Genomic DNA, 14,421 nt, shown 5'->3' on the forward strand with positions numbered 1-14,421 from the left:
GGGATTCCCATTGGTCAAATCTGGGACAATCCGAACATCAACACTGTGATGGATTATAACCCAGTAAATAAAATAGGAATCCATGAGTCCATACTAATATAAAGTTTGATGAGGAATGGGATATTCACATAGTCTCAAGTACTTCCTTACAAAATACTTATTAATCACAAAGGGAAAAAGAACTCTCTTACAAGTGGAGAAGTCTGGCAGACACTACTTTCATCAAGGGGTCAAAGTTAACACCACCCAGCATTAGTAACAGGGCAATCTGAAGTTGTGTGCCACATGATGGGACACAATGAGAACATATCATCACTTCTATGATATTCCTGCTAAAGATACAACATCTAAATTTAATCACGATGAAACATGAGATAAACCAAAACTAAAGAACATGCTTCAAAATAACTGACCTATCATTTTCAAGTGTAAAAGTCATAAAAGTCAAGGGAGACTGAGCAATTTTTCCATATTGAAGGAAACTAAAGAGACATGATATTGAAATGCAAAGTATGTTTCTGGACTGGATCCTTTTACTATAAAGCACATTACTGGGACAGCTTGAAAACTTGAATGGGATCTGAGGATTAGATGGCAGGAATGTATAGTGATGTTAACTTCCTGATTTTGATGGTTGTAGCGGAATGTTCCTGTTTAGGAAACACACACTAAAGTCATTCAGGGACACTGAGGCAACAGGCTGGCAAATTACTTTCAAATGACTCAGGAAGAAATAAAAGTTCTTTGTATTATATTTGCAATGTTCTTCTAGGTTGGAAATGTTTTTTAAAAACATTTTAAAACAGGAAGGAAGAAAGGAGTATGGTCAAATATTACCCTTCAGACCCAGCACTGCCAGCAGCAATATTTGCTGAAAAGTTTTGTTTAAGAGCAATAAAAAATCTCAAAAGACATTTAGAGAATCAAATATTAGCAATCTTTTTTTTGTCTGATATTTTGATAGCCTACAATGTTATCAGTGTATTATATAACTGGGATATGTAAGTAATATAATTACATATAATACTAATAGAATACATATCAGTGTATTATATAACTGGGATATGTAAGTAATATAATTACATATAATACTAATAGAATACATATAAGACTAATGCTAATACTTCATATAATACTAATACTTCATAGCTACTGAAGCTGGTTGTTTTTACCTTGTATGTTACTACTGAGCCTTTTTGACCTAACAGTTTTTTAAAAGAAAATTTTCAAAGGTGTACATTTAAAAATAAATTATTTTAGTATCCTCAAAAATATTTCATTTATTAGTGAAAAAAGTCCTCAATCTGGGGTCCAAAGACCTGGGTTCAAACTGATCCATCACTCCCTGGTCATTCAACTCAGGGATGGTCATAATTTTCTCGTCTATAAAATAGGGATAATTTCTACATGCACATTTCACAATATAAGTAGGTAAATAATATATAGCATCTGAAGTGCTTTATCTAACATAAAGTGCTGGATAAATGTGAGTATTTTTCCCCAATGGATAAGGAACAGGAATGGCATGTGTGACCCCGTCATAAGACTGGAGCCGATAGCACAAACAGGAAACAACAGGGCACCCGCAACTGAGCTGTTGACAGAATCTGATGATCAAAGACTGCTCAGTGACACACTCTAAAGGGTTAGAGAAGAATGAGTGCACCCTGATAGGACTGGAAAGCAGAGAGAGTGACTTACTGAGTATTGTGGAGCACTGTCTGCACGAAGGCGGGATTTGTCTCCATGGAAGCCGTCACCAGAGATGTGAGCAGAGACCAATACCATATTGCAGAAGCATCTGAGACTGAGACCCCAGGCTTCTTGACTCTCTGAAAGCCAACAGCCCTCAGACCATGAATCCTAGTGTCACATCCATCGCTAAGACAACGCTTTATGTTAATCTGGACATCTGTCAAGCACAAACAACAAATTCAGTATTGGATTAACTTCTTCAGTTCAGCAAGTGCTAGGCTCCCAACTAAAAGCAAAATAGTAATTCACATTTGGAAGAGAAAATTCTGAAGATATACTTTGGTGCTAGAAATAAATAAGGTGTACAATGGAGCTAGTATATAATAAACTTGTCAAAAAAAGCATTGACCAATCTAAGAAGTCATAAGAATAATGTGTAAAATTAAGGGTGACTTAAATCTTGACATTACAAAGTTTCTTAGGAATTTAAAGTCTTAAAAACTTACACAGAAAGTATTTTTTAAACCCTAATTAAATATATGGTCAGAAAATTTCTAGAATTTTTCCTAGAGTTCTGAAATTTGGATTTAGTTATAAAATAGTAGCTGGCTCATAGGAGTTGTAAGATTTTCTTTTTAATAATTAAGTCCAAATAGATGACACTGGCATGACTCACTTTTAAGAGCTGTCACAATTTCATATTTGGGTTGGAGAGGAGGAGGTGAGAAGTTAAAAAGGACACAACTTAGAGAAAAGATCACCACAGTATAAGACAGGAAGCTTCTACTCCACAAGCTTAACTACTTCTTTGCCTAGGGGTGAGACACAAAGACTCTACCTCCCTAGGCCTCAGTTCCTTTGAGCAAAGTAAGAACACTTCTTTTGGCCCAGGAAAGCATTAGAAGAAATGAGACAAAACATGAAGCATTCCGGCTCCCTGAATGAAATAAGCCTGGAAAGAAATCACAGAATTGTGATTATTTCCAAAATGCTATGTGTGAAGCAAGGTTATAATAGTATAAAAATGGAAACAACCTAAATGCCCAAGAATAATGGGCTGGTTAAAATTAAGGCATATTCTTACAACACTGAATAAAAGTGAGCATGAATATACGATAGGACAACATGTTAAAAAATTATAAAAGAGCACATACAGAATATCACCATTTCTGTAAAAAGATATGTATAGAAATATGTAAATATATATACACAATCCTATTATTTATTTTAAAAAATGTGTGTGTATATATATGTGTGTATGAGTAAACATACACACACACACACACGTATAAATATGTAAACACCAGAAAAGATCTGGAAGGATCCACATCAACATGTTCAAAGTGACAATCCCTGGGTAGTAGGACTTTGAGTAATTTTTGTTTATCTATATTCTTCTAATTTTCCAATAAGAAAAGAATAAAATATTTTTAATTAAAAAAGCCCTTACTGCTTTTCTCTAACTTTTAAAAACACTGAACAGATGAAATAATGACCACTTTCACGTGTACCATGAGGAGCAAATCAAATCGCCAAAGAAAAACCAACAGCTTCTCCACTTCAGAGGTCTTCCTGCTAACATATATTACTTCCTTCTTCCCCTCCCCATCCCCTTAGCTAGAAGGGCAAGGAGCATCTTGGTTGACTCACAGAGCTGACTGACGTTGGCATTTTCCAGCAGTGTCACGTAGCCGGTGACATTGCTGGGAATGTGCACATCACGAATTTCCTGAAGATCGCCGGCAGTCCTCCCCACAGCTACTGTCACCTGCTGCGGCATGTAGCTCTGGTCAGCGGCAGCCACCGCAATGGACAGGTGCCTAAGCACAACATCTGGCTTCATTTTTAAACTGGAAAACATGGAGAGCAGAAACTACAAATGTTTATATAAGTCGAGAACTGGCAGGGTCCACAAGCCCCATCTCCAAGGTCTGGTATTTGATACACCCAAAGACTGATTTTCTTAAAAGCAACTAACTTGAGATACTGGCTATCAGTTTCAAAGTCCTTATGATCTTGCCAAGCCTCTAAAATTCCTCTCAGTTCAAGATTAATCTTATATTTCCTTTTAAGCTATTAGCATAGGAAGGAAAGTACAATATGAACATTCCAACAAAATCCTTTTACCTGGCAAGAAGCAAATTCTAACCTGCATCCAAAGAACTGAGTACATTTTCTCATCTATAAATTAGACGGTTAAAGGTCACATATATCCTCTGTGAGAAAACAGGACAATTAGGTCTGTTTCCACCAACTGAAATTAGCCCATTCTCTGAAGGGACAGGTGAAAATTTAGATAGCAGCTTCAGAACTTGTGGAAATATTACAGTTTACTATCATCAATTCCACCCCATATTCCCTGACCATCCCATGCCCTCCTCCTCTTCTAAACTGGCCAACTTAGTTGCATATAGATTTTTAAATGTATAGAAAGGATCTTAAAAAGTAAAATCAAATCTGCCATCAGAAAAGTACTTGCCCCTTGTGATACTAATTTTCCTGAGAAACTACTGAAAAAGATCTGAAGTCAGTATTAAAAAGACTAGTCAAATGCTATTTTCTCCCTTAAAATACCAGGTAAAGAAATCACTCATGTTTATGAATATATGAACCAGGTTACATGATTTTATGATTCTTTTTACTTGATTCTTAAAGCACCTTCACAGATAGTCACTTACAACAAGAAAAATACTAGGCAGTTAAGTAGAAAATATTCTGAAATCTTAAAAAATAACTTTATTTTTAACACATTGATGGGATAAGAGAAAGAAAGCAGGTAATTTTCTTGGACTTTCACTCAAGACTTGGCATTATACCACCCACCGAATCCAGTGTGAGCGGGCACTGCCATCTGACTGCCAGTAGGAAGACGTTTCTCCATTTGTCATCTTGTCAATGTCTGCAGAGTTGGAGGACGTTTCTATATAAGCGTAGCACTTTGCTACTGACTTGAGTTTATCCATCTCTGGGCTTCTAGTTAGATCTCCAGGGCTTTCTGTGGGGAAAATCAGTTTTAATCATACAACATCTCTTCCACAAAGGAAAAGAAAAAGGAGTCATTTAAAGTATCTAACAGAAATATGCTTGGCACTTTGACCCTAGAAAAATAAATGTTCCTTAAAATCTCCTTCCAAAGAACCCAAATAAAACAGAAATTGGCCAAGGATTGCTCCATGAGCTCATTACAGTATAATAATTAAATGACTTATGTATTTGCAAAATGATGCCAAGAGAAGAAAATGGTGTCTTATGGTCTGCATTTACATTTCTTTAATTATGAGTGAGACTTTTTAAGTACCTGTTTGTAAGTCACTTGTGTTTTTGAGTATGACCTGATCCAACCCTCATCTATTTTCGACTGGGTCACAAGGCTTATCAATTTATATATTTTATGTAGATTATATAATGTATATATAAACACATGTAATAGGTACTATTTACTGAGTTTTTACTGTGAGCCAGGCAATCTTCTATGCATTAATTCACTTTAGAGATAAGGAAACTATGGTGCAGAGAGTTAAGTAACTGCCCAAGGTCAGAGTCAGTTAAAAATGCAATCTGTCATAATACGTTACAAAATGTATTTCTGCTCCCTAGAACGTCATTTGTCTTTTGGCTGTGCTTATGATATTTTTTGCAGTACAGAACCTTAAATGTGCATACAGTCTAATTTATTAATCTTTTATTTTGTAGTTTCTGAGTTTCATGTCTTGCTTAGACAGGTTTTCCTATGTCAGGATTTTTACAAAGTGGAACTCTTTTCTTCTAGTACTCTTACAGTTTTCTTTTCAGTTTAAGTTTTTGATCCATCTGAAATTTATTTTAGTGAATGGAATGGGTTAAGAACCTAGTTTTATTTTTTCTTCAAATGGCTAACTAGTGGCCCTAATCCCATTTGTTGACTAATTCACCTTTCCATCATGATTTGTAGGCTGACTACATCTGGTACTACATTCCCACATGTACTTGGGTCTATTTCTGGACTCTGTGATGGTCCACGGAACTGTCTATTCATTTTATCAACTTCTCTTGCCGTCACTAAGTGAGTCTGTAGTGGCCCTCCTCATTCATTCAACAACTACTCATAGAAGACCTAACATGGCAGGCACAGTTCTAGGGGCTAAGGAGAATGAGTCGAATGAGACAGACAAATGCAAGTAAATAATAACACTATAACTTCAGATAATGGTAAGTGCCATTTAGACCATTAAACCTGCAAAGGTGATAGAGACCAGAAGGTAGGGAGTGGTGGGGTTAATTAGAAAGAGTAATAAGGAAAGGCCTCCCTGAAGCCATATCTGAGCAAAGATCTGAATGATGAGAAACCAGTTGTGTGGGACACTGCCACTGCATGGCTTGACGAGTGATGTATAGGTCCATGCCCCAGATCCGAATCCGCGAACCTGGGGCCACCGAAGCAGAGTGCATGAACTTACCACTTTGCCACCACGCCAGCCTCCCAGATCACATTCTTAGGTTACAAACTGTTCACTATTATATTTTCAGAAGTAAAGGCAGGTAGAAGGGTTGGCCTATCCTATTAGTAAATACTATGTTTGGAAGAAATAATGATAGAGCATTTTCAGGAACCCCCACCAACACACACACACATATACATACCCTTTTCTTTTAGTACCAGTTGATCCAGAGACTCCTTCAGAACAGAAGCCCTCATGGTGCACACGTTATTGCAGTGGTCCAACATGGGGTAGGGGACGACTGCGCTAGGGAGCCGATTGCGATGCAGGAAGCGCAGAATCATTGATGAGTGAACACCCAGGCCCTCCTTGGACTCTGAAAATATGTCTATGAAACCTACGCAGACAAAATCCATTTTTGATGTTTTCAGGAACCCACCACAATAGTTTCCACATCCCCTGCCTGGTGGCCTATCTAAGTTGGCTGAATTAAAAGCAGCCATTAGTAATCTTCATTGATATTTTCAGCTTTACTCATTTAAAAATCTAAACAAGTTTTTAAGATACAAAAGCAGAGGTAATCTCAATTTAAAAATTAATTTCATTTTAGTTTAACAGAATTTTGGAAGACTTAGAATAACGATTATCTGTTTCACTCCAAGCTTTAAAAATTTATAAGCACTTAAATACTAACTAGAAGTTTTTAAAGAAGTTTTGCATAAAGAATATGAGCTAGGAATAAAGTTTATTGCATTAGAGAGTGAAAACATAACTGCTTTTATACTAAACTATGTAAGACAATGCTAATGATGATACAACCACTACCCTGACCACAGTTTCCGATGGCATGCTGCAGTTTATGAGATACTTCCAGATGCGTCATCTCATTCGGGCCTCACTATAAGTGGGGGGTGGTGCAGGACAAGCACCAAAGGTGCTGCTATCTTGTTTCATAACTGAGGAAAATGAGGCTCAGGCAACACACCAAGGTAACAAAACAGGCGTAGACCGGAAACAGCCCCTTGCACGGCCTCCAAGCGCTCCTTCCACCATGCCAGCTTTTTCTCTCCAGTGTGACTCCTCTGGAGTCTGCCCCATCTGTCCACCCCTCTGGCCACCGCCCAGGCCCTGGCCTCAACATCTCCTGTTCATACACCTACACAGACTTCCTAAGTGGCTCCCCTGGCTACCTTTGTCTGGTATTAACCTGAGTAATCCTACAAAAACACAAAACAGACCACGTCCACCCCTGTTTAAAGTCCTTTCACAGCTCCTCATAACCTACAATAATATGCCTTGAACTGAGGTGCCCATAGCCCAGAGGACTCCCAGGGTTAAGTGAAGAGGCTAAACATAGCAGCTTTTCCTGGGGCTCAGATACACTTGTAGATTTGGGGGGAATTTTTTTTGTTTGTTTTTACTTTCTAATGAGTCATAACATACATAACAAAAAGTACATATATTATAATTGTATCACTTGACCAACTTTCACAAACGGAACACACCCATGAAAGCAGCACCTAGAGCAAGACTCCAGAAGTCCACAGGAGAAATTGTTTGTAAATGTAAACCAAAGAGATTACATTAGAGCAGAATGAAACTTTGCATTAATTTTTAAGAAAAAACATGAGGCTGAGGAGAAATTTTGCACTAAAGCAGCCCATTTTAACTATGCCCCTACACAAACCCTGGAGACACCAGTTTGATTTCCCAAGACTCAAAAGTCTCTGCCACCCCTTGCCCTCCGTTTAGTTTCTCTTCTCTTAGCAGACTCCCGCTGTCATACCCAAACCTCACGTTATGACACTGCTGATGCTGCACTGATTTGCTCACAAAACATGTGAAAAACCAGACTGATTCTTGGAATGGGAAAATGTTTTCCACATGCTGAAAGAAGCAATGAATTTAGTAAAGGGGCTGTTTCTCTTGAAACACTAAGCACCCATACAATGAGATACAAAAGGAACAAGTTTCAGTCTAGGTTAGAAAAAGGGACTAGGAAACTAAAATCCCACTCAGTTTACCAAGGTTCATCCTAAGACTGTGATAAAACAATTCTTTTAGGTTGGCTGTTGATAGAAAATTTTGAGTAGAAAGTCCTAAGTCACAACCCTGCTCTGCAAGTGCCTTGGGATCTGGACCCCGGATGCTTCTAACCTCATCTCTGCCTCTCCCCACAGTTACCCAGGGCAACAGAGCACTAAGTATTCTGTTGGTACATTCCCTGGTCTCCACTCCTTTCCTCTCCTCCCAAAACATCTAAATAAGGCTCCCAAAACATCTCTTTGAGGTGTTAAATAAAGCAATAAAGCTCCTGATGCTAGCCACATGCTGGTAATGCAAAAGTGGGAGTAATACATAAATGTCAAGATATAAGTTAGCTAAACATAATTCAAACCATAATTTTAACTGCCATGAGTAGGAAAATGGTTAACATGTAGAGACTACCTATAATGTTCTATAAAAAATTACATAATTGAAGACAATTTGAGGAAGACTGGAAATATGCATTTTTCATTAATATACAGAAACCACCCTTGTCTAGCTCAATACACCCTCAGCAGTAAGCCAGAGAGGTCAAGGGCAGTGAGACGTACATTTACGTATCCATCAAATCTGTTTTGCTTCCACTGCTGCCCTAGCTAGGCTCTAGGCTGGGCTGTAGGACACCAAATGCACAGAGCAGGAAAAGTTCTTAGATAAGATAAAGTGAGACTGAAAGGATGATATGCAAAGTGTTTTTCCTTTCAAACTCAATTGTTTTCTCACTGGGGAAAAAAAAGGGGGGGTAATTTTATTTGATTCTATCTTCTGAGCCCCCAAAAGAAACCATACAAAAACACAGACAAAGTATCTTCGTCAGTACAATAAAGAAGTATTGCTTAATTTTAATCTATTTTTATCCTTACTTAAATTTCAGAGTGATAACTTCTCTAAAAAAAAACAAACACTGGTTGCCTACAATGTGCCAAAAAATATGCTAAATGTGAGGACACAGCAGAAATAAAAGAGAAGGGCCCCACCCTTAGGGAGCTCACAGCTCACAGAGTGAAGAAGACATGTAGCCTTCAGCACTCAGAGGAGAGCCTCACCTGGAACAAGAGAGCAGGCCTGCAGTTGTCTGATGATGTGGCTCAGCTCCCCCTGGAGGTTAGCGCCACTGGAATTCTTGAGGGCCTCCAACATGTTCTCAGCATCAACTGTACCATCACCCTCGGCATCAAACTGGGCAAAGGCCTACAACACAGGAGATGCAAGAAAATCAGGTCTGTTCTAAATCTTGAATAATTTTTTCTTTTTTCTTACAGTTCTCAAGACCAGTGGATTTGTGTGGGTGTGTGCGGGAAGAGCCCATATATATCATTCAAAGAATAAATAAATTCAATATGGTAACCCAGTGTGCTTTGCAGAACGCATGCATATAAGTACTACCATATGTATACACAATTTTTTCATCTCATCTCTCCTTCAAGAGACTTAACTCCCCTCCGTAATTCCCCTTCCCCAAAACAACTTCAGAAGAAAGCAACCACTGCAAAATTTTTCAACTGGTTACAAAGTGCCAAATAAAACGCTACAATGAGAAGTAACTGGCTTAGAGTAGCCCCTCAGGTTTCGCTGGGTTTTTCCTTTTAAACATTCTTTGGACACAACAGCTAACTTGATTTGTCTGCTCCTCAGTCCTGTTTTCAGTAACCTTTAAACATAATCTAACTTGTTCCCTGCCCAGGGTGGGCATCTGGGGAACTGGGTACAGCATGGGATTTGGTTTAAATCCTGCTCTGTCACTTACTGGCTATGAGACTTTACACACATTTCTTTATCTCCATAAGCCTCAGCTTCTAGATCTGAAAGATGAAGCAAATATTACCAAACTCACAGGCTGCTGCCTGGATGACGTAACATTTGAACAGGGCCCAACCGAGTGAAAGCACATTAGCAGTGCAAAGCACTCCCCTTCTCCTTTCTAACCCACTATGTTACCTCCTCCAGTGTCCCTGACCCCATTCCCTCTCACATCCTACAAGACTTTCCTTGCTTAGCAACTGCCTCCTCTCCCCAGGTCTCAATCCCTCCCTCATCAGTGGCTCCGATACACTCAACTCACAGACATCTCTCACTACGGAACACTTTAGGAGACTTCTATGCTCTTTTCTAAGTAATCCTCTCTCTTCCTTAAAACTCCTGCCCCTTTTCTTTATTTCCCTCCTTCATGAAATATGGAAATGTCCCATTGAGGTTTCATGACTGACACAAATACCCCTATTTCCATCACAGACCTCTGATAGGAACATAGCAAATTCCTGAGTTTGGGTCCAAAACCATAGACATAAATGCAGGATGGGGGACAGAGTTCAGAGGCAACATGTGAGAGATGGACTGCAGCATTCTTCTGGCCTCTACTCAAGCTGACAAGATTATCCAACAAGTTAATAGGATCGAAGGCTACACTAATCAAAGTATCATGTTCAAAAGGAGAGAAGATAGCCTTGTGTTCTTTTCTGATTAGACTCAATCAGGAAAGCTGAGTTTAGTTTGGAAGCTACAAAGGGAAACAAAATAGAAGAGATTAGAGGAAAGAGACCATGAGGGAGGGAAGACTAGAAACCGCCCTGTGAGGAAGAGCTGAAGGGCCATGGAATCTCTAGTGCAGAGAAAAGATGACTGGGAGGAACAGAATCCCTCTGTTCAAATATCTGATGGGCTGTCATGGGAAGGAGCAGTCAAAGTTAAGGTCAGAAGTTAGAGGAAAAGCTCATCATAAACATGGACTTGTCTGTTATCAGCGGGGTATAAAGATGGGTTAGGAAGCTCTGAGAAGGAATGCTCACCCCATCCCTCAGGGCTTCAGAGCAACAGCTGGACAACAAGCCATCAGGAGTGTTCAAAGAAGTCATACTGAACAAATGCATGCACCTCTGCTCCCTCCTGAAACCCCACTAAGACAATATCATAAAGGGATTTATTTTTTTAAAGCACAAGGACAAAGAGAATAGGAAATGATGCAACAGCAACAAAATTCTGAAAGCTGGGAAGCAGACGAACGAGTAGCACCAGGTTGGTCAGCCCAAGAAAGCAGAATCCTAAGCTGGGACAGGGTAAAGTTGAGAAGCAAGCTGCTTCACACTGCAGGACTCCAAAAGACTGAAGAGTGAGTGGCAATAGGTGCTGCTGAGAGTGGATGTAATTGGCAGAAAGACTATTTTAAAAAGCAGTTAGCCATGCTATGGCAGCGTCCCATGTATAAAATAGAGGAGAACTGGCACAGATGTTAGCTCAGGACCAATCTTCCTCACCAAAAAAATTAAAAAACAAAAAACGCAGAACTCACTGGATAAATGCTGATCTTAGAAATCATTGGGGATTTTCGCTTTTTTTTTTTTTTTCAGGGGAAGAGGGTGACAGTGGGATTGTGTGATTTTTTTTTAAAGAGTTCTTATCTTTTAGAGACATATAATGAAATATTTATGGGTGAAACGAAATATTTGTGGATGAAAAAGATCTGCTTCAAAACAATTTGGAGGAGAAAGTAGGTGGGGTTTAGCTGAAATAAAATTGACCTTGAGTTAGTAATTATTGAAACTGGCTAGTAGGTTATATGGGAGTTCTTTCTACTCTTATCTCTATTTTCTTATTTACTTATTTTATTAAGATTTTATTTTTCCTTTTTCTCCAAAATCCCCCTGGTACATACTTGTGTATTTTTAGTTGTGGGTCTTTCTAGCTGTGGCATGCAGGATGCCACCTCAGCATGGCCTGATGAGTGGTGCCATATCCGCGCCCAGGACTTGAACTGGCGAAATCCTGGGCCACCGAAGCAGAGCACGCGAACTTAACCACTTGGCCACAGGGCCGGCCCCTACTTTCTTATGTTTAAAAATTTCCATTGAAAAAAAAACCATACCCAGATACCCAGATCTTCTCCCCAATCTCGGCAGAAGCCTGGGAAGTTGATTCTCTGGAAAGAGTAATACAGAGAAGAGTCTCTGGACTAGGAAATACCAGGCACAGCTGAGAGTGTGAATGCTACACTGAAAACAAGGGGATTAAGATTTACATGCTAAATTTTTTTTTTCTTCCCAAAGCCCCAGTACATTGTTGTATATCCTAGTTGTAAGTCCTTCTAGTTCTTCTGCATGGGATGCTGCCAGAGCATGGCTTGACGAGCGGTGCATAGGTCCATGTCCAGGATCCAAACCAGCAAACCCCAGGCTGCTGAAGACGAGCACGCCAACTTAACCACTACGCCACCTGGCCAGCCCCACACTAAATGTTTAAGACTCACCCTTCCCCTAGAGCTCTCAGAATGCTGGCAGCTAGTCTCACACCCTCCAGGCAAGAGACTGGAAGAGTCTTCTCTGGGGCACCCAACAAGCCCAAGAGAAGGGACCTAGAGATCCTGGCACTGGAGAGCTCCCAATGAAAGGGCCCAGCCAGTTCATCTCACAGTGAGGTTCCCCAGTCAACAAGCCACATGCACTGAGCATCCACCTTTTAGTGCCACACTCTTTGAGATGAGTGGACAGCCCAGGACCACCAGACATTTGAGGAAAGCCTTAACATGAAACAGGAAAAAATGCAACTTGGAGAAAAGAAAGGACTATGCAAGGAAAAGAAAACATCAAAAGGATTATGATTAGTATCTTCAGAGAAATATTTTAAAAGATATTTCTAAAACCAGCTTTACTGAGATATAACTCACAGAACATAAAATTCACCCTTTTCCAGTGTACAATCCAGTGGTTTTCAGCATATTCAGAGTTGTGTAGCCACTACCACCACTATCTAACAAAAAAGGATATTGCAATCATGAGAGAACAGGACACTATTAGTAAAAACAGGCAATTCAGAAAACTTTTACAAGTTCTTGAAAATGAAAATATCATGACAAAATGAAAATCACAATAGATTTTGGAAGATAAATCTCAATAGGCCACAAGATAAAGTTGACTAAAGTGCCCAGAAAGTAGAGCAAAAGTACAAAATGATGGGAACTGAGAAAGAAAAGAGAAGGAAAATCAGGAGACTAGGTCAAGAGGTCCAACATCCAAACAGTATACGTTCCAGAAAAAGGGAACGCAGAAAATGGAGGGGAGAAAAATCACAATCATTACGATTCAAGATAATTTCCCCAAACTGAAGGACATGAGTTTTGATAATGAAGAGGCTGAATACTCTACACAATGGATAAAAGCACATCCTAATGAAATTTCACAACATCGAGAGGAAAGAGAAATTTCTAACTCCAGGGAGACGACAGTTTCCATGTAAGAGGTCAAGAATCAGAATGGGACCGACTCAGCAGTAACACTGGAAGCCAGAAAGCAGTGGGAGCAGTCCTTCAACATTCTGGGGGGGCTCTTTCTAACCCAGAAGTCAACGATCAGCCAAAATACCAGCAAGTGTGAAAGAGTAAAATAAAGACATTCTTATACATGCAAAGTTCTCAAAAAATGAACTACTTAACGCTCCCTTATTCAAAAAGCTACTAGAAGATTTGGCTACCAGAATGAAGAAATATGCCAGAAAGAGGAAGAACAGGATCTGACCAAGAGAGAAAATGAATCCCCAGGACGACGGAGATTCCAAGACAACACCTGCACAGCAGACGTAGAGAACACTAAGTCCAGAGTCAAGTAGGTCGGAAGGCTCTGGGAAACAGAACTTAGAGAAGATGAAACTGAGAGAACACCAGGTGTTTGAACATATCGAATGCTTGTGTTAGAAGAGATTTAGACAACTGGCAGAAAATCTGAGATTAAATTAATGATAAAAGACAAAAATTAAGCAAAAGAAGGGTACCAATTCAATTGTTAATCCAGAGAAAATAAAAAGATGTTTGACAAAGGAAAAGTAATCATGGAATACTACACAACTCAGTTACATATAGAATTTACATAATCATAATGACATAAACATCAAGAACAATTAAACAAAATTGAAACAAGTCCACTGGGAGGACAGAAGATGTGCAGGTTTAGGCAAGGACAGGAAGGTGAAAGACAACTAAAGACGCATCTTCTATGGTGGGAATAAGATGGATAAAGCCTAAAACTGAAAACTGATAAAGGAGTAACATAGGGGCCGGCCCCGTAGCCTAGTGGTTAAGTTCAGTGCACTTCACTTCAGCGGCCCAGGTTTGTGGGTTCAGGAGCAGACTTACACCACTTGTCAGCCATGTTTTGGTGGTGACCCACATATAAAACAGAGGAAGAATGGCAAGGATGTTAGTTTCGGGCTAATCTTCATCAAGAAAAAAGAAGAAGAAGAAGTAATATAAACACGTTATGTGGTGATACAGAGGCAA

At 39.4% G+C, this 14,421-nt stretch overlaps 1 protein-coding gene across 3 annotated transcripts in view; it reads right to left on the reverse strand.

The window, feature by feature from the left end:
- The window catches only part of ZZEF1 (zinc finger ZZ-type and EF-hand domain containing 1), a 112,725-nt gene that overhangs the window by 86,978 nt on the left and 11,326 nt on the right, over positions 1–14,421 (reverse strand). For all 3 annotated transcript variants that reach the window (XM_023653285.2, XM_023653286.2, XM_070227910.1), the window contains exons 2-6: positions 9,206–9,350; positions 6,316–6,510; positions 4,519–4,690; positions 3,346–3,545; positions 1,702–1,912 (exon numbers count right to left, since the gene is read on the reverse strand). In XM_023653285.2, the coding sequence (XP_023509053.2) occupies positions 1,702–1,912; positions 3,346–3,545; positions 4,519–4,690; positions 6,316–6,510; positions 9,206–9,350 (923 nt within the window). The remainder of the gene's footprint in view (positions 1–1,701; positions 1,913–3,345; positions 3,546–4,518; positions 4,691–6,315; positions 6,511–9,205; positions 9,351–14,421) is intronic.

Source organism: Equus caballus, chromosome 11 (genome assembly GCF_041296265.1).
Source record: "Equus caballus isolate H_3958 breed thoroughbred chromosome 11, TB-T2T, whole genome shotgun sequence".
NCBI classification, from domain to species: domain Eukaryota; kingdom Metazoa; phylum Chordata; class Mammalia; order Perissodactyla; family Equidae; genus Equus; species Equus caballus.